Raw genomic sequence first — 18,950 nt, 5'->3', positions numbered from 1 at the left:
CTTATGCCTAGGTAATAAAATTTAGGAACTTACATAATATGCAAGTTTATCATTCTAGTCACATGGTTTTTACATGAAACTCTTTCCTTGTCTCAAGTAACATTCCTCACCTGAATGGAATTATCATCAAATTTTTCGGTACCAACTTCAGTCACACTTAACTGCAAACGATAGAGCTTTGGTTTATCTCTGGAATCAGAACCATCTGCAAGAAAGGACGCAACACTTTAAACAAAACTAAAGCCTGATGAATTTTAAGGAAAGAAACTACATGGTATCATTTTAGTAAACAACACGACCTAACAACACTACCTCTCCTGGAGGTATAATCTGCACCCCCAATACAGGCCTTCCATCATAATCTGAAAACATGCTTATTCTGGAAAGCCTTTGGAGGTATTCAGTTATGTCTGATATTTTAATGCAATGCTTTTACTTTTTATTTTTTTTTTATTTTTTATTTTTTATTTTTTGTTTTTTAACTCAAAATTTTTATTTTTTATTAACAACAACATTCAACCAAGAACAGAAAATATATATATATATATATATATAAATATGAACTTCCATATAAGAGATACAATATTGGAATCTTTTGAACTTCAATAAGTAATCCAGAACATCTCACTCTTATACACACCCAAAACATAATAATACTACAAAAGAAGGGAGGGAGGGAAGAAAGGAAAAAAAAAAAAAAAAAAGAGAGAGGGGGGGGGGGGTAGGTTGATTGTATTATTTTCAATTATTCCAAGTCTCACCGCCACGCTTCCAAGGTTGATCATTAGTGAGAACAAGTTTGCCTCAATACAAAACAAAATTTAGGTATTTCGTTGGCATTTTGTTCTTCTTTGACGCAAAGGAGTTCACGTGGTCAAAAAAATTAAACCACTTCTCAACAAAAGAATCTCCTGCCTTAGGATTATCACTAAGAGTAAGTTGGGATGCTATTTTATCCTGAATAATCATTTCCCATACCTTTTGGAACCACTGAGTAATTGAAGGTACTTTTGCCACTTTCCAAGATTTTGCTAGCAAGATTTTGCCTGCCAAAATCAGAAGGGAAATAAGTTCCTTCTTTTGTTTGGAGTACTTATTGGATGGCCAGTAGTTGAGCAGAATGGATTCTGGGGTCCGAGGGATGGTTTCTTTAACAATGATCTCAATTTTGCTTATCACGGTATTCCAAAAAGCTTGAATTTTCTGGCAAGACCACCAACAATGGAGAAATGATCCAGTTTCCCCACAGCCTTTCCAGCACAGGGGATTATAGCTTTTACTTGCATGGCTGAGGGAAAGAGGAGTCAGGTACCATCTTGAGGATAATTTAAATTGTTGCAGTTTAAAATTTGTGCATCGGGATTTGCAGATTGGAGACGTCCAGATCATAGACCACTGCTCCTCTGATAGGTTAATAGAGCAGTCTTTACTCCAAGCATTTTGTTGTGCTGAAGCTGACGCCCAACTTTTATGGTTTAATAAATGGTATATTTTTGAAATCGCACCTCTCATTATTGTGTTTTCTTTAATGATTAGTTTTTCAAAAGCATTTAATTGATTTTCAGGTATCATAACAGGAACTACTTTATTTAACACGTCGTAGAGTTGATGAAACTCATACCACGGAATTTTGATTCTATATTTGGATTCCAATTGGTCACGAGTAAGCAGTTGGCCCTTGGAACTGACATCTGAAATCCTAAGGATGCTTTGTTGTCGCCAAGTTCCAAAGCTCTCCTTAGAGTTCCCTGGAGGAAACCAGGGCTGACCCAAGAAGGCCATTACTGGGGTGGAGGGCTGAACTGTTAGATTTCTATATTTATCCCAGATCTCCAAGGTGCATCGCAAAAAGGGGTTGTTTAACACAATTTTACTTCGTTCAGCTCTAGAGTTCCAAAGGAATTCGTTAAGACGTATAGGGTAGATACTAGCAGATTCGATTTGAATCCATGGTAACTGGCATTCTTTTCTGGCATAAAGTAAAACATTGCGAAGCTGGGCTGCCACGTAGTAGCTATTCAAAATTGGTGCAGCCAAACCACCCTTAACCGTAGGTTTAGACAGGACCTGGTATGAAATCCTTGTTTTTTTATTGTTCCATATGAAAAGGGAGAGGCATTTTTGCCAAGATTTCATATCTTTACTTGGTATAGGAATGGGAAGATTTTGGAATAAAAAAAGGAATTTAGGTAGAACGAAAGTTTTTAACAAGTCTATTTTTTCTAGCAAACTAAGCTGGAGCTTAGTCCATTTAGTCAAATTAGTTTTGGTGGTTATAAAAAGTTGTTTGTAGTTTGCTTCGAATAATTTAGATTGGTCCAAAGGTATGTGGATGCCTAGATGCCGCCATGATTTAGTTACCCATTTAAAGGGAAAGGCAGATTCTAATTGTTGGTAGACATCTGGAGGAAGGTAAATTGGATAGATCTCCGATTTAGCCATGTTGATAGTAAAGCCTGAGAACTCCTTAAAAGATGTTAAAGTCTGCATTAATTTAGTTAGTGAATGTAAAGGGTTGCTCAAATAAAAGACCGTGTCGTCAGCAAAAAGGCTAACTTTGTGGGAGCTACCTCTCACCATAATGCCATCAATGTCCGGATCCGACCGTATTAAGTGGGCCAGAGGTTCCAACGAGATGGCAAACACTGTCTGTGAGCCACCCTGGATGTTCATTTGAACACAGAAGGCCAATATAGTGCTGCTAGAGTTCAGATTAAGAAATTAAATTTAACAGATGAGATAGGAATTAAGGAGATATCAGCATGTTGGTATCCTCTCAAGTATGTTTATGTTGACATCTATTCCTTTGGGAGAGGTCTTGCAGGGGGCAGGTTTAGTTCCTCTTCTCTGCACTCAGTTTGAGTTAAAAAGTAGATGTACTACCCCCATCTTCAAAAGTATAAATGCACAATGCACAAAGTAACAGACGTATAAATGCACAATGCAAGTCAACCACACATATGAATGCACCCTAATTTGGTGCTTACTATGAGAAAAATCCATGCTGGGGTAGGATGATTACAGGCAGATTAATATAGATAGGTGCTTCCTTCAAATACAACCATGCCAAGAGCAAAGTTTAATACAACCATGCTCTTTAACTGCTAGGTGTCACTCTTCACAGATAAAAGTTTTCAACAAGTTCCTTGTAGTCCACAGAAAAATAGTCAAGTTAAAGAAGAAAACATACATATACTACTGCACAGTGGGCAGTAACAAGTCTAGAAAAAACCCCCCTGCAAATATGGAAAATAAGATAATGGATTCTGAAGCATTAAGTAAGCTTAAAACAGAGCAATTAATCTTGCAAAGGAAAAACAGTATTTGTTTTATTTTACAAGCGTACTGACTAGAAAAACATATTGACTTCCTTTATTAAGAGCAACATAAAAACAACTTACTTCATTTTACTCAACTAGAGAAAGTAGTTTCTACCTTAAAAAAACCCCAAACATGTAATTATAATTTGTCTCCAATCCCACATTATAAAATGATAACTATTCTGCTTTGTTTTCTTTGATCTCCAGTTGCTCAGTTCTGTATCCTTTTTGCTGCATTTTAGAAGCTGTGCAAACATGAAGCCATTCCAATTAATCTGCAGAAAGTGTTTAAAATGCCAAGCATACTCCCTGAGAACATAACCAACCACAGAATATACTTTTGTAAAATTGTAATAAGATTGTAATAACAGTAATAATAAGTAATAATTTGCCAAGGTTTTTGGTTTTATTAAGGACTTTAATTGAGTATTTTTTGGTTTTATTACGGACTTTAGTGAGACTACAGCAAGTGACAACATGCAAAGGGCTCAACCTGCTACAGAGTGTATTAATGGAAGTATGTCATTACTAGGGATGGGCACAAACCTTGTCACAAATCTAACTTCTTCACAAAAATCACCCAGTTCATGAGCCAAGGGTCATGTGATTGCACCTGCAACAAACCTCCTATGAATTTCCTAAGTTTTTACGGAGGATTGTGCAGTTCGTGTCAGCAGTTCATGTGACAGACACGCTGGCACTGATCAATTAATAACTGTCAAAGTGATTGGGGTGGGGGTTTGAACGTCTGCAGCCCTAATAACACCAATAGTGGCCCTCCAAAGCTCAAGATGCAGTGCTGGCTGCCAATAAGAGCTTTTGTTTTATTCTGTAGGAGCAGAATAATACATACCACCCCAGCTAACATGCAGCCATTGTTTTCAGTTGGCAACAGGCATGCCATGTGTTAGAAGAAGAGAGGGAAGGGAACTGATTGTCAAAGCAATGGGAGATGGACTTCTGCAGCTCTGAAAACACCAATACTGGCCCTCCAAAGCTCAACAGGCAGAACTGGCTGCCAATAAGAGAGTTCCCATTCTGCTCTATGGGAGCAGAATGATATGTACCCCCAAGATTGCACATAGCCATTATTCTCAGCTGGCAACAGGCATGCCATATTAGAGGCAGAGACAGAGAGGGAAGGGAACTGGAAGTCATTCTCTTGTGAACAGCAAGGTTGGGGAATATTTGATGTTAGTGTGATGGACTGCACTTTTAAGAGGCTCAAAAGTGCTGTACAAACAGCTGAAGGACTGTGGCTTCTTCACAGAAGCCAGAGAGTCTCGAGTGATAGGCTGCTCCAAGCAATCTGACTGGTTGGCATCAGCTGAGCAGAGAAAGACTTCTGAACTGCATGCTGAGGAGAGATTTTAGTCAGATTGCTTTAAGGACTTACTCTCAGGAAAGTGTTTTTAGGACTTTGCTGCAAGATGTGTGCACAGCATCAAGCAGATAGCCTTAAGAGAGCACCCATTCTGCTCTGTGGGAGCAGAATGATATATACCCCCCTCTCACACACAGTTGACCTTTTCCATTGGCAGTCAATGTATCACACATTAGACAGAGGCAGAAGCAGAGAGAGAAGTTGAACTGGCTGAGACTTCTCCAGACAACACTTTCCTGGGGGCACCTAAATCCAATCCTCACCAAACTTGGAGGACAGACAGAGTAGAACCAGCTGTAGACTTGCTGTGAATTTGGCATCTCTAGCTTGTGGGGGAGGGCACATCCTACCACATTACAAACCTTACAAAACAAACCAGTCCAGTAAACATGAAGGTCCATGAAAGGTCATGGTTCATGTGGGCCCATGAACCGAAATGAATCGTCATTTTCCAGATTTATGCCCATCCCTAGTCATAAAATCTATTACATTATTTTTTGTGACTAAGCAAAAAGGACGCGGAAACTTGGATGCAGATATGGGATGCGTGGTCAAGCCTTCCATTCCTTGTAGAACCAGGTGGCTTACCTGTAACTGTTGCTCTTTGAGTGGTCATCTGTGCATTCACACTGACTGCCCTTGTATCTGCACAGAGCCTGGATTCAGAAGGTTCTACAACTAGCATTTAGATGCAAAATCTTCTTGCCTCTGAGAAGCAGGCTAGACTGTGCATGCTCAAAGGGAAGGAGCGACAACTTCCTACTCAGTTCCTTCAAAAAATCGACAAGTATGTCACACCAATTAAAGCATCTGCTGTAGGAAAAGTGGGTACAGGTACTTCAGGAAAATGAGGCGTGGGCCTTTGTTCTGCACCATTCTAGAAATGAGGATCCTGAAGATGCTACTAATGCAGCATAACTCTGGTGGAATGAACTCAGAGTTTCCCTGTTTTAAATGACACGAGAATGCTCTGAAAAACCTAGTGGCTGAATTTCTGAGAGGAGACCTATCTATGTATTTACTTCATTTATACTATTCCTCCTTAGCCTGATTGTCATCCAAAGCCTGATTTGTCTGTAAAGGAAAAGGAGGAAAAGACTGCAAACTCTGCCCTCACAAGCCCTGCTCCCTGTGCTCTGCCTGCAAAAATGAGACAAATGGCAACCAGAGACAGGGCTTTTAATCTTACCTGTTAAACTCCCTTCCTCTTGAGGCCCCAGTGGCACCTACTCTACTTACTTTAAGGCACAAAGCTACGGCATTTCTTTTTGCACAGACTCTAAATAAGGGATTAACATTGTTTTTACAGTCAGCTTCTATCTGGAAAACTGTTTTAGGAGACTCCATTTAAGTTCCAAATTCTTCTGTCTTGGACCCCAGCTCAACAGATTCTTCTGCTCAGGATAGGGCAGCATATATTCTACTTTCACTCTTTATTTCCCCTCAGATTTTCCCCATTCATCCAATTAGCCAACAATTGCTATAGCACTGTCAAGATTCTGTTACTAGATTGCAATGTTGTTTTATATATTTGTTCTCCCTTGAATTTCATCTCTCTAGCCTTCTATCTTGTTAGGGGAATGAAGACACTTTCTTTTTGAAATCCATTCGTTCTGTCTCATTCTTCCTTCTTAATTAGAGCACTGTAAAAGGTTGGGACCAGAGTATAAACCATACTGTTCAGTCTCAAAACAGTTACCCGAACCACATAGTTTGACTCTATACATTTATAGAGTCCAATACAGGAACCAACTTGAATAACATGTGTCTTACAAGTTGCATGTGGACAAGTTGCATGTAAGACAAGTTGTCTTACTCTTTTTCATTTGCCATTAAGTTACAGCCAATTTATGATGATCCTGTAGAGTTTTCAAAGCAAGAGACATTCAGTGGTGCTTTGCCATTGCTGGCCTCTGCATACCAACCCTGGTATTCACTGGTGGTCTCTCATCCAAATACTAACAGGGTTGACCCTGCTTAGCTTCCAAGATCTGACAAGACTGGGTTAGCCTGGGCTAGCCAGGTCAGGGAAGACTCTGTACTAAAAGGTCTCAAAGCTAGCCTTGAAGGCAAGACTCCACTACCAGGCCACTGAGAAGCTGCTGAGGTGGGGCAGCAGCCTCTAATGCAGAGGTGTCAAACCTGTGGCCCAGGGGCCAAATCAAGCCACTGGAGGGCTATCAGGCCCCTGAGCTACTGGCTGTCATCTGCTTCCTTCTCTCTCTCTCTCGCTTCCTTCTGCATCACTGCTTGCTTTGCCAGGCTTGCTCAATCATACAGGAGTTACAGCAGATGGGCATGTTTAGCCTGGAGATGAGGCAGCTGAGAGGTGATACGATCACCATCTTCAAGTACTTGAAGAGCTGTCATATAGAGGATGGTGTGGAATTGTTTTCTGTGGCCCCAGAAGGTAGGACCAGAACCAATGGGTTGAAATTAAAACAAAGGAGTTTTCGGCTCAGCATTAGGAACAACTTCCTGACTGTTAGAGCAGTTCCTCAGTGTAACAGGCTTCCCCAGGAGGTGGTGGGCTCTCCTTCCTTGGAGGTTTCTAAACAGAGGCTAGATGGCCATCTGATAGCAATGAAGATCCTGTGAATTTAGAGGGAAGTATTTGTGAGTTTCCTGCATTGTGCAGGGGGTGGACTAAATGATCCTGGAGGTACCTTCCAACTCTATGATTCTATGCTTCTAAAATATAAGTAGAGGGCATTTGCCTGCCAAAGCCAGTTTACGCAAGAACTATCTTGCTCTAACCTGTCATGTATCAATAAACAGCTATTCTTGCTATGGACTGTCATTGATCACTGAACTGTTGAGGACTTGACACAGAGCTTCCTTTGCCCAGTTCCCTGGATCACATGGGAGAGATACAAACAGAGCACCTTTAAGACCAACGAGTGCTAATGTTTAAGCACGTTTTAGTTTACGCTTTTAAAAAATCTTTGTATTTGTCTTGTCCTTTAAAAAATTTATATCTCTGCTACTTGGCATTACATTTAATGACACTCATGGTCCAGCCCAAAAAGGTCTCATTTATGTCAGGTCCGGTCCTCATAACAAATGCGTTTGACAACCCTGCTCTAATGGGATATGCCAGTTCTTTAAACAGCATTATAGCTTTCCCAGACAGCAGCCCTTAAATAAGAAGCTAAGATTTTGATGTGCCAGGTTTCTGACAACGGATACAGGTGTCAACTTTTTGTTTTTCCACTTGGCAGAGGTGAAAATGACCATATCCATCCAAATAACATAATTTTACCCTTGCAATCTGGCAGCATTTAACAACGGTCTTCTGCAAAACTATATATGCTGTAACTATCTACAACTACTCTAACTATACTTGATATAAACTACAGCGTTCTCTCACTCTCTCCACATACATACAGAAAATAAACAAATAATAAGCAGATAAATATAAATGAAACTAAGGAACTTCCTCAATCAATGCAACTTCCAAAACAGGAGAAACTTGAGAAGGAAGCACAACTTCCCTCCCTTGAGCATGCACAGTCTGAGCTGTGTTTCTGAGGAGAGGAAATTTTCATGCAAAAATGTTCACTCTGGAAGTTTCCAAACTGAGACTCTGTGCCCAGTACAAAGCCCATCAGCAAAATACACAAAGACCACAAAGTAATAGCAGAATGGTACGGTATCTGTGCATGCCATACAGGTAGCAGCCACACTAGATTCTGTTATCGCCTGTGCCACTTCTGCTGTGAACCTTAAGTAAACCGAGCTGAAGTCTTATTTTGGTTTAGAATAAGAGTGGTTTCCTATAGTGCTTTAAGCAGTCCAAATGGACCACCGACAAGGACTTGCTGATGCCACTACATTTTCCTCTGTATCCCCTTCCCTACACTATTACATCTTTCTCTCCTCTAGGCAGCCCATATATTCTCTCTGCCCATATATTCTTTCCCTTCCTTCTCCTTTGCTTCAGACTCACCAATTAACCTTTTTTTAAAACTGCCCCCCTCAGTGTTCCGCTTTATCTATTTACTTCACTGTAAAAGAAGAGATTGGATTTATCCCCCATCCTTCACTTGGGAGTCTCAGAGCAGTTTACAATCTCCTTCCCTTCCCCTCTCCATTACAGACATCCTGTGAGGTAGATGAAGCTAAAAGAGGTCACCCTGAGAACTGCTCTTGAGAGAACTGTGACTAACCCAAGGTCATCCAGCAGCTGCATATGGAAGACTGGGGAATCAAACCTAGTTCTCCAGATCAGAGTCCACTATTCCTAACCACTGCACCAAACTGTCAAGTGTTTGCTGCTGAAGCTGGCCCTGATGAGTCCTCCTCACAGAACAGGAGAGAAGGGAGTGGGGAAGGACAGAAAGACCACAATAGCCCAGCAACAGCCTTCCCTATGCTTCGTATTGACAGAAACCAAGGTCTGCATATTGTGGTTGTCTAGCAACACTAACAGGCCACTGACATCTCCTCTCATAAAGGTACAGGCACTATTATTTGATGGGTTTTTAAACCCTTAGAATCTTCTTTTTTTAACAATTTCAGATTTTTCTGCAAACCTGGTGCTTTTCTCAGGTTTGCAGAATGATCTATCTTGGCTGTATCTGATTCCAATCTCTGAATGCAAGTAGGTAATCACAGAATGGGCCATGTTGAGAATTGGATACGTTAATGCTGGGAAACAATTTATAATAGATCAAAGTCAGTCAGTAAAGTATCGGAAGATTGGAAGCTCTTACCGTGAAGCTTCCTTCTCGGTGGTCCTGGAGTGGGACGGTCCTAAACTGCTGGGAGTAGGCTCCTCCTCCGGAACAGGGTCGTTGATCGCTTGATCCGGCCTGGGGGAGGGGCCGCTCCCTTAGGAACTCCTCAGTCCATAGAACAGCCATGCTCCCCCACCGACCTGGATCTATAAAAAAAAATTCTGCATCATGGTAACAAACCACGCGGAGACCATAATGATGCAACTCCATTTTAATAACTGCAAACAGCAGAAGTAATGGTAAACAGCCAGAACCAACCTCCGCTTAGAGGAGATACTACACTGGGTGGGATGGACCGTCCCACTCCAGGACCACCGAGAAGGAAGCTTCACGGTAAGAGCTTCCAATCTTCCGTTCTCCGGTGGTCCCTGGTAGTGGAACGGTCCTAAACTGCTGGGACATACAAAAGCATTATGTACCCTGGGCGGGAACCTCTACCTTCAGTGTATGACCTGTTGTAACACCCTGCGACCAAAGGCCGCTTCAGCCGCTGCCCACCTATCCACCCTATAATGCCTGGTGAAGGAATGGACAGAACTCCAGGTGGCTGCCCTACAGATGCCTTCTAGGGAGGAGAAGGACTTATATACTGCAGAAGTAGCCGCTCCCCATAGGGAATGCGCCGTGACGCCTCCTGGAGGCTCCAGCCCTGACGCTGTATATGCAGACGAAATACACTGCCCCAACCACCTGCTCAGAGTTGAAGCAGAAACTGGTTTTCCCAGCGAGGGGGAATTAAAGGAAACAAACAAAGACTCCGATCTCCTAAGTCCTTGGTTCTATCTATATAAAAACTCAAGGCCCGCCTCACATCTAACCGGTGCCACTCCTCCTCCCTCTCGTGTTTGGGATTAGGACAGAAAGAGGGTAAAACCACATCCTGTGAGCAGTGGAAAACTGAATTTACCTTAGGAACAAACATCGGATCAGGTCTCAACACCACCCTGTCGTTATGGAAGGTACAAAGGTCCTTATCTACGGACAAGGCCTGCAACTCGGATACTCTGCGGGCCGAAGTTATCCCCACCAAAAACAACGTTTTAAGGGTAAGGTCTCTCAGACTACAGGTGGCCATGGGCTCAAAAGGCGCATGACACAACGCCTTCAACACCACATTTAACTTCCAAGTAGGGAACCTATGTGCTGTAGGGGGATTTAACAAGGACACCCCCCTCAAAAAACGTTTAACGTGTGGATGCAGTGTCAAGAAACCCCCTTTCCTAGTTCCACGCACAGCCGAAATAGCTGCCACCTGTCTACGAAGGGTATTAGTGGCTAGCCCCTTATCCAAGCCCTCCTGCAGGAACAGTAACAGCTTCCGGACAGGTAACTTCAAAGGATCCCAGCCCCTTTCTGCACACCAACTGGAGAAAACCCGCCAAGTGTTATTATACACCCGAGTGGTAGAACCCTTCCTAGATGCCAGCATAGTGTCAATCACTGTTGAGTCAAACCCCAACTTAACTAACTGCGACCGCTCAACCTCCACGCAGTTAACTGCAACATGTCCGGTTGAGGATGGAGTACTGTCCCTTGTGTCAGTAACGTCTCGGATACTGGTAGATGCCAAGGCTTCTCCGTCAACAGTCGCAAGAGATCCTGAAACCACCCCCGTCTCGGCCAGAAGGGGGCAATCAGCACCAGCTCCGCGGATTGTTGAAGAACCTTGTTCACCAACCGAGGAATCAGTTGCAGTGGCGGAAAGGCGTACAGTAGGCCATCCGGCCAGTCGCAGTTGAGAGCGTCTACGCCCTCCGCCTGATCGTGTCTCTGTTTGGCAAAAAACCGCCGCACTTGACGATTGTCCGCGGTTGCAAACAAGTCCACAGCCACTCTGCCATATCTGCGCTGAAGAGCCTGGAAGACTCTCGTGTCCAGAGACCATTCCGTCTGATCCAGCCGTTGTCTGCTGAGCCAGTCCGCCAGCCCATTGTCTTTTCCGGCTACATGCACCGCCTTTATGGATAAGAGATACCTCTCTGCCCAACTCAGCAGGCTGTTGGCCTCGCTGCACAGTTTCTTGATTCTGGTCCTGCCTTGTCGGTTGACATAGGCTTTTGCTGTCACGTTGTCTGTCTTCACCAACACGTGACACCCCTGAAGCGTAGTCTGAAAGCGTAACAATCCCAGACGAATCGCCCGCAGCTCCAACAGATTGATACTCTGTCGAGACTCCAGCAGAGACCACTGACCTTGACACATCAGCCCTTGAGAATGCGCTCCCCAGCCGGAGAGACTGGAATCTGTCGTCACCACTATCCTCTGCGGTTCCTTCATAGCGACCCACCGTTGAAAGCGAAATGGTTCCAACCACCACTGGAGTTGTCGCCTCAGCTCCGGTGGGAGAATCACTAGCCTGTGCAGCTTGTGAGCTATCACGTTCTGATAAGGAAGCAGAAAGCATTGCAGGGGCCGTAAATGGAAACGCGCCCAAGACAGCACATCCTGGCAAGATACCAGAACCCCTAACAATTTTGCCAGAATCATCACAGGAACCTGAGTCAGTGCCAACACCTCCTCCAACAAGGATCTGAGTTTCACCTGTAATCCTTCCGACAAAAACACTCTGTGCCTCTGAGTATCAATCAGGACACCCAGATGCACTATCTCTTGCGTGGGAATAAGGTTGCTCTTTGTCCTGTTGACCACAAACCCGTGGTCCTGCAGAACCTGAAGAGTCCGCTCAGTGTCCTCCAGACTCTGCTGGTGCGAAGAGGCCCTGACCAACGGATCGTCCAGATACGGATGAAGAGCCACGCCCCCCATCCGTAACTGAGCAACCAACGCCACAAGGATCTTCGTGAACACTCGCGGGGAAGACTTGAGCCTGAACGGCAAAGCCCGGTACTGGAAATGCCTTCAATCGTAAGCGAACCTGAGAAACCGCCTGTGACTTGGTCGAATGGGCACGTGTAAATAGGCCTCGGACAGATCGATGGACGTTAGATACTCTCGCTCCTGCACTGCCAGAAGAATGGAACGCAACGTCTCCATCCGGAACTTTTTGGTTTTGACAAATCGGTTTACCCATTTTAAGTCCAGAATAGCCCGAGTATCGCCATTCTGCTTCGGAACCAGGAACAAGATGGAGTACACCCCTAGACCCCTCTGAGTCAAGGGTACCGGTTCTATAGCCCTGATGTCCAGTAGATGGTGGATAGCGCCCAGCATCCCCTGGTGCTTGATCGGATCCTGCTTCCTCAGGATGGACGAAACCTCCGACGTGGGAAGACTTCCAGTTCTAAGGCATAGCCCTTGGACACCGTGTCGATCACCCATTGATCTGCAACCGATGCCTTCCATTCAGCCGCAAAAAACTGTAGCCGCCCTCCGATAGGAAGCAGTTCCGGCCTTGTGGCATAGTCATTGTGACCCTCCCTTTTTGGAGTCACTCTTATTTCCCTTGTCACTATGGCTAGAGAAGGGTTTGGTATCCCTACTGCGAGACTGCCACTTCCCTCGGAAAGGCTTAAAGGGTGCAGGCCGGGAGAATTTCTTAGAGTCCCAAAAGGGCTGGAAGGGTTTCTTAGACTTAAAGTCCTTCCTCTTAGAAGGCAAGACTTTCTTCTTGTCCTTCCCCTCAATCAGGAAGCGTTCCAATTCGTTCCCGAAGAGACTAACGCCCTTAAATGGTACAGCTGCCAGTCTAGCCTGTGCAGCTGCATCGGCATCCCAGGTTCGGAGCCAGACGTTCCTGCGCGCTGCTACACTGCAGGCCACTGCCCTAGCAGACAACTGCATAGCGTCCAGAGTCGCATCTGCGATAAATGCTGTGCCCAGGGCTATTTTCTTGAGCTCATCCTTGAACTCTTTTGGCGCATCACTATCCGCGGATGCCAAATTAGAAGCCCATGTATATACTGCGTGTGCAAACAGCGAGCCCGCCGAAGAAGCCCGGATGGACCAAGCCGAAGCTTCAAAGTTTTTTCGCAGTGCCTGTTCCATCCGCCTATCACAAGCATCCTTGGGTAGCCCATCCGCATCCATAGGCAGTACCGATGTGCATAATAAACTATTCACAGGATCGTCCACTAGGGGCAATTTCAGACGCTTAGTAGCCTCTGGGCTCAAACCATACAGTTTAGAAAACAAATGTGGATTGGATTTTGGCTTAGCCGGATGCTCCCACTCCGCCTTAATCAAACTAAAAAAGGGGGCGGGCAAGGGCACGCCAGTCTGAGCAACCCCCACTTTTGGCATCATTTTCCCTGAACCTGCAGGCAAGTCCGGGTCTAACTCTGCTTTCTCTTTGGGAGTTGTCGTAAAATCCAGTTCCCTAAGGACCTTAGGAAGGAGTTTAGAGTAGTACTCCACAGGGAAAACCCTAGTCTGCACCAAGGGAGTATCATCCTCCTCCTCAGAGAGTTCTCCCTCCTCTTTTGCAGACGAGTCCACCGAGAAAGAAGCCTCCTCTTCCTCCTGCGAGCTATCGCTGGGAGAGTCCAAACCCCTACTGAATCTTGCTTTCTTAGAGTCCGTAGGAGCTGTGGCAATGTCTAAAACTGCTTGCCTCTTCCTCTTCTGAGAGGGAGCAAGCACAGCAGTGCCTTGGGCAGGGGCAAATTCCTTGCTAAGTTCCCTTTTCAACCAAGCCAGTAAATTTAACTTGGCATTTTCTCCAGATAAATCCGGGTCAGAGTCCTCACGATCCTTTTCAGAGGCGGATCCAGAGTACTTTGGGATGGAGAAATCGCTGTTTGAGCCTGTCTCCTGTTCCCTTTCATCAGCCATCTCAGCTCCGCAGGAGGCTGAAACGAAAGTGAACAAAAAGAAAAAAGGGAACTGCCATTACCAGGCTAACTGACTGAAATGGCGACCCCTACTGCGCGGTAAAAAACAACCCCGCCCCCCCCCTCCCAGGCCACGCGACGCGCGCCTGAAAAGGAGAGGCCTGTTAAGACAACGGCCTTCCCGCCCCGTTCAGGAAGGCGGGAAAGGCCAGCTGCAAATTCCCGGGTGGGCTGTCCTCATCACAGCAGAGCCCGTCCCAAGAAATGAAGGCAGAATACGCCTCACAAAGAGCTTCCCGCTCTCTCTCTCACAGCTTACCAGCACTGGAGTAAACTCGCTGTCTGACACACGGCGCCCAAAGTCTTCTGCCGGACGAGACTGGACCCTGGTCGTCTGCACTACGCCAGCCGGAGCTGCGTGGGACCAGACCGTAGGCTGCCGCTCACCCCGCCCCCGCCTCAACAGGCATAGGAAGGGGCGACCTCGCTTCCTCTCTCTCCGCGGCAACCGCTGATTGAGCCGACTTTGCTAGGGAAACCTAACGCTGACGGCCAAGAACTCTCTGCCTGCCGCCAATGCGGCTGAAGTTAGAAGGCAGAGACTTTGGAGGGAAAAATTCCGTCACTCTGATCAATGTGCTCTCAAAGCACAGCGAACACATCCTGTTCTCTCAACAGGGCTGTTTGGACTGAGGAGTTCCTAAGGGAGCGGCCCCTCCCCCAGGCCGGATCAAGCGATCAATGACCCTGTTCCGGAGGAGGAGCCTACTCCCAGCAGTTTAGGACCGTCCCACCACCAGGGACCACCGGAGAACAACAGATTTTCTTTTCAGGTTTAACAAATGTATGCATGCACTTTTTGTACACACAAATACATGAATGTGTGGTTAAGGTTAAAATCTGAAAGAAAGCATAGTAGAAGTTACCTGAAAGTGTCTGACAACTGATATTAACAACAAGAAGTTCCCAACTTTGTCCCTGCTTATTTATCCAAACCAACTAATATAGAAAAGGACAGAAGAATGGGATCGTGATATCTTTTAGAATCCAATATTGTCTGCGGAAGTTAGGAAAATGTTCAAACAAGCTTTATAAAGATTTGGGTTAGGGTGAAAATTTTCAAGTTTTACATAAAGGAATGTGGGAAAGATCTTGGGTACCACTTTTTGCAACTGTGCAAGGGGAAAATACAGGCTTCAACCAGACTAGAAAGGATAGAATTTTTGCAGCATTCATGTATGAGCAATTAAGAGGAACAAAATACAATCCTGGTAGACCAGACAATTTGTGTGTGTGTGTTGGATTAAAGCTGAATACACCACACAAAGCTGACTGTGCTATTGTTTTAGGCTTAAATCAGGAGTGGAGAAAGGAAAGAATGCATAAGCATGGGTTGCACCCATGAATGACCTGAGATTTGTTCATGGCATCTGAATTAAACTTCTGAAAACAGACAGCAGCAAGCACTTCTCTCTAACGATTTTAGTACTTTCCAACATTATAAAACCACAACATTTTTGAGAAAAACACTTTGCTATTTTAAAATTTCTGGCAATTTTGTCCACACACATTCCGTCCTGCTTCCAGAACATGACACAGGTTTAAACATTTCATGTTGTAAACTGAATTCAGGATTAATTTCCTTTTTCTTTTTAGTGTTTGCATCTGTGTCTGTTTTAAGTGCTAAGACCTTGCAGACCTTGGTTTATACCTGTGATGTAGAAGAAGAGGTTCATAAAACCACAAACATCCATCACAAAAACAGTTAATCACTATCTGGAACACTTACAGTCTTAATCATCTAATTACTGTACAGCTACTCTTAATTCCCAAATGCCAGGTGAAATAACAGCCTTTAAAAATGACGAGGGATGTTGCCTTCCACATCTCCTTAGGGAAGATTCTACCAACGAAGACCTTGGCACCATTGTTCTCACCTTGTAGATAAATGGAACTTCTAACAGAGGTCCCTGTCGTGATAGGGGGCATATGGAAGGAGGCGATCCTTCATATAGGACCTCAATCAAAAAGAACTTTAAAAATATAGCCAACCAAAAGCAGGTAACTGGAATATGGAGAAAACAGCCATGCTCAGGATAAAACAACATTTTTCTTGGGTTAATGAAGAGGGACCCCTGAATAATTAATGAATACCTCAATAATAATAATAATAATAATAATAATAATAGAAAATATGTTTTTGTGCCTTCAGAAGAGAATGTCTAATGCAATATTTGAAGCAGCTGTAACCGTTAAAACCAGGCAGCCCAAATGAGTGGAATCCAAGGTTGTAAAATAGATAACAGACAGGGGCCCCGCAGAGAAGGAGCTTCTTGCTGATAACACAGAGGGACAAAGCAGTGGAAAACTACAAGAAATTACTGGAAGGAAAGCAGGAGGTGGGGCATTTGAATAGATAAGGCTGGTGGGCTTGTCTGCTTGTTTTGAGTTGTGAATAAAAATGGTCAGAAAGCTGATGATTTTAACTTTGTCATTTTGGGCTTATGCCGACAAGTTCTGCTTTGATATCGAAGAAAAATACCTTGTTTCAAACCAAGCAATGCATGGGACTTCGTTATTTTCTTGCTACATTAGCATTGCACTTACACAAACGCTCCACCAATATTTGCAGATAGGAGTATTTGTCCTATATATTCTTACTCAGCCTATCTTAAAGAGAACTATCACCTGCTATCCCTAACCAAAATAAAAATGAACCCAGCTGACCAGGTCTGCTTATGGCAAACCAAAACAGACAACTTAAAAGGCATAGTTTAAACCAGCAGCAAGGCTGACAATCCCAAATTGTATATTATGTAATCAAAATGATGCTACTTACTAAAGAGAATCCCATAGGAATTGTATATCAAACTGTAGCAATCTCTATGTGCTACCAGAAAAAGATATTTTGATATTTTAAATCTGTTTCAAGAAAGCAGGGTTTGATACATGACTTAAATTTTCTTCAAAAACCATAAAGAATTGAAAACCTGCTCCTTTAAATATTAAATAAAAATACTGCTCCTTCAAAAATTTCAAGTCCAAAATTTTTTAAATTCCTGCCAATAAATTTTCCTCCAATATCCAAATACAGACTTTTCCCTGAAAAAATGAAACCAAGTAGATGAGAATGCTGCAGCTAGCAGTTAAGTTACAAGACAGGGACAAACAGATAAGAAACAGCAACAACAACATCAAAGCTCTACCACCACCTTTAATATCTCTGGGGAGAAACACATTTTAGTCTACGGTTATCTGGGAGTTGGCAGGAAGAGGCCATCAAACTGGAGTCAGGCTTCAACCTAGTCTCTTCCTCCTCCCCCCTCCCCTCCAGTCTGGAAGCAGCAATTCTGAGGCGGCCTCCTAGAGAGACAGGAAGTCTTTCAGCCTGGTCTCTCAGAAGGCTGCAGGAGAGAAAACCAGTTCCTGGACGGGAGCTGGGTTTTATATTAGTGATTTTTGGTGGGAAGCCTTCAGTTTGAGTTGGGCTTTGAGTTCAGTCAGTTGGGTTGGTGAGTCTGTCTATTCTGGATGGTATGGCCATGGCAAGTATTATATTAGGGAAAGAAGGAGCGTTTTCCCCTAGTTTGGTTTACTTCTTCTGTTCACTATTTTAAAATGCCTGTATATAGTTGCATGTTTTAAATAAATGTTTTGTCTTTTTAAAAGGTAGTCCCTCTGTACCACGTAGTTTCCCCAACCGCCTTAGACCATGCTACTGCAACAGGGGAATCCAGGGAAGGGGGAAGGCATACAGTTGGCAAGAGTGCCAATCCTCCAGGGGTCTCCCAAAGAAGGACTTTGGTCTCAATCATAACTCTGCTGGATTGGCAGAGGACCTTGAGGCCAGGCCTCAGAACTGGCAGGAAGGGGGATTGGGAGTCCTGTTCCTCTCAGTCAGGAACCCCTAAATTGAGCAAGTGGTGACAGCGTGCCCTAGTGGCGGGAAGAAGATTAGCTCCCTTCAGGAGTTGGCAACTCAAAAGGGAGTTGACGGGAACGGGTCTGAAGGCAGAATCGGGCCGGTTCTGTCACAATCTCCAACAACAGTGGATTTTCCCCAAAAAATGATTATCACAAACATTTACTCTAAACAGAACGAAGGTGGAAGAACCCTGTTCTCTACTAATTTGTGAGAGAAGGTACACAAAGATTAGAAATTAAGAGTTCAAATTGTTGGATGCAAAGCCAACACACACAGCAATGGGCTACTGCACATGAATAATCTGATCCAATTTGCTGACTATGCTAATAACCCATACTTTAAGGAAGAGTGGTAAATAACAGGAGTGGAAAGTAAGGACACTGAATCCATCCCCATATATCTTTGGAACTGCTGAGGGTGGCTCACAGCTAAATTTGGTATTATAAGGCCCATTCCTCTCAGCAGTTCCCTGCCTTCTGTGCTCTGTAAAAGTGAGAATACCCAAATCCTGTAACGATGATAATATTTAATGCATATTACTTAACCCAAAGCTTGACAATTCCCTTCTTCACACACTGAAACTATAGATTAGAAAGAGAAAAGGATCACTCAGTTTCCCCACAATCATATCACTTGTTTTAAGCACCAATAAATTCAAGCAAAAAACAAGTTTTGAAAATGGACAAAAGCCTTTTTTGCCTGTACAGGGTTTAGTGACTAGTGAGAAAATAGAGTATTAAATAGCATTACCTTCATAAGTGTGATAGCTGTAGTAGGCAAAGTGATTCCTTCTCCCTGGGATTAGAAAACACATGCACAGGACCCAGGTGAAGGCAGCATCAGCAGAACAGA

The 18,950-nt window shown here is 44.0% G+C and overlaps 1 protein-coding gene across 6 annotated transcripts in view; it reads right to left on the bottom strand.

The window, feature by feature from the left end:
- Window positions 1-18,950, bottom strand: part of AFDN (afadin, adherens junction formation factor) — a 221,883-nt gene that overhangs the window by 93,005 nt on the left and 109,928 nt on the right. For 3 of the 6 annotated variants that reach the window (XM_060242299.1, XM_060242308.1, XM_060242316.1), the window contains exons 9-10: window positions 18,849-18,893; window positions 111-205 (exon numbers count right to left, since the gene is read on the bottom strand). In XM_060242299.1, coding sequence (XP_060098282.1) covers window positions 111-205; window positions 18,849-18,893 — 140 coding nt within the window. The remainder of the gene's footprint in view (window positions 1-110; window positions 206-18,848; window positions 18,894-18,950) is intronic. The other 3 variants (XM_060242324.1, XM_060242332.1, XM_060242341.1) reach the window with 1 other exon arrangement.

This window comes from Heteronotia binoei, chromosome 1 (genome assembly GCF_032191835.1).
Source record: "Heteronotia binoei isolate CCM8104 ecotype False Entrance Well chromosome 1, APGP_CSIRO_Hbin_v1, whole genome shotgun sequence".
Classification (NCBI taxonomy): domain Eukaryota; kingdom Metazoa; phylum Chordata; class Lepidosauria; order Squamata; family Gekkonidae; genus Heteronotia; species Heteronotia binoei.
The sequence above is the reverse complement of the archived record's forward strand: the minus strand, read 5'-3'. Positions and strand labels throughout refer to the sequence as shown.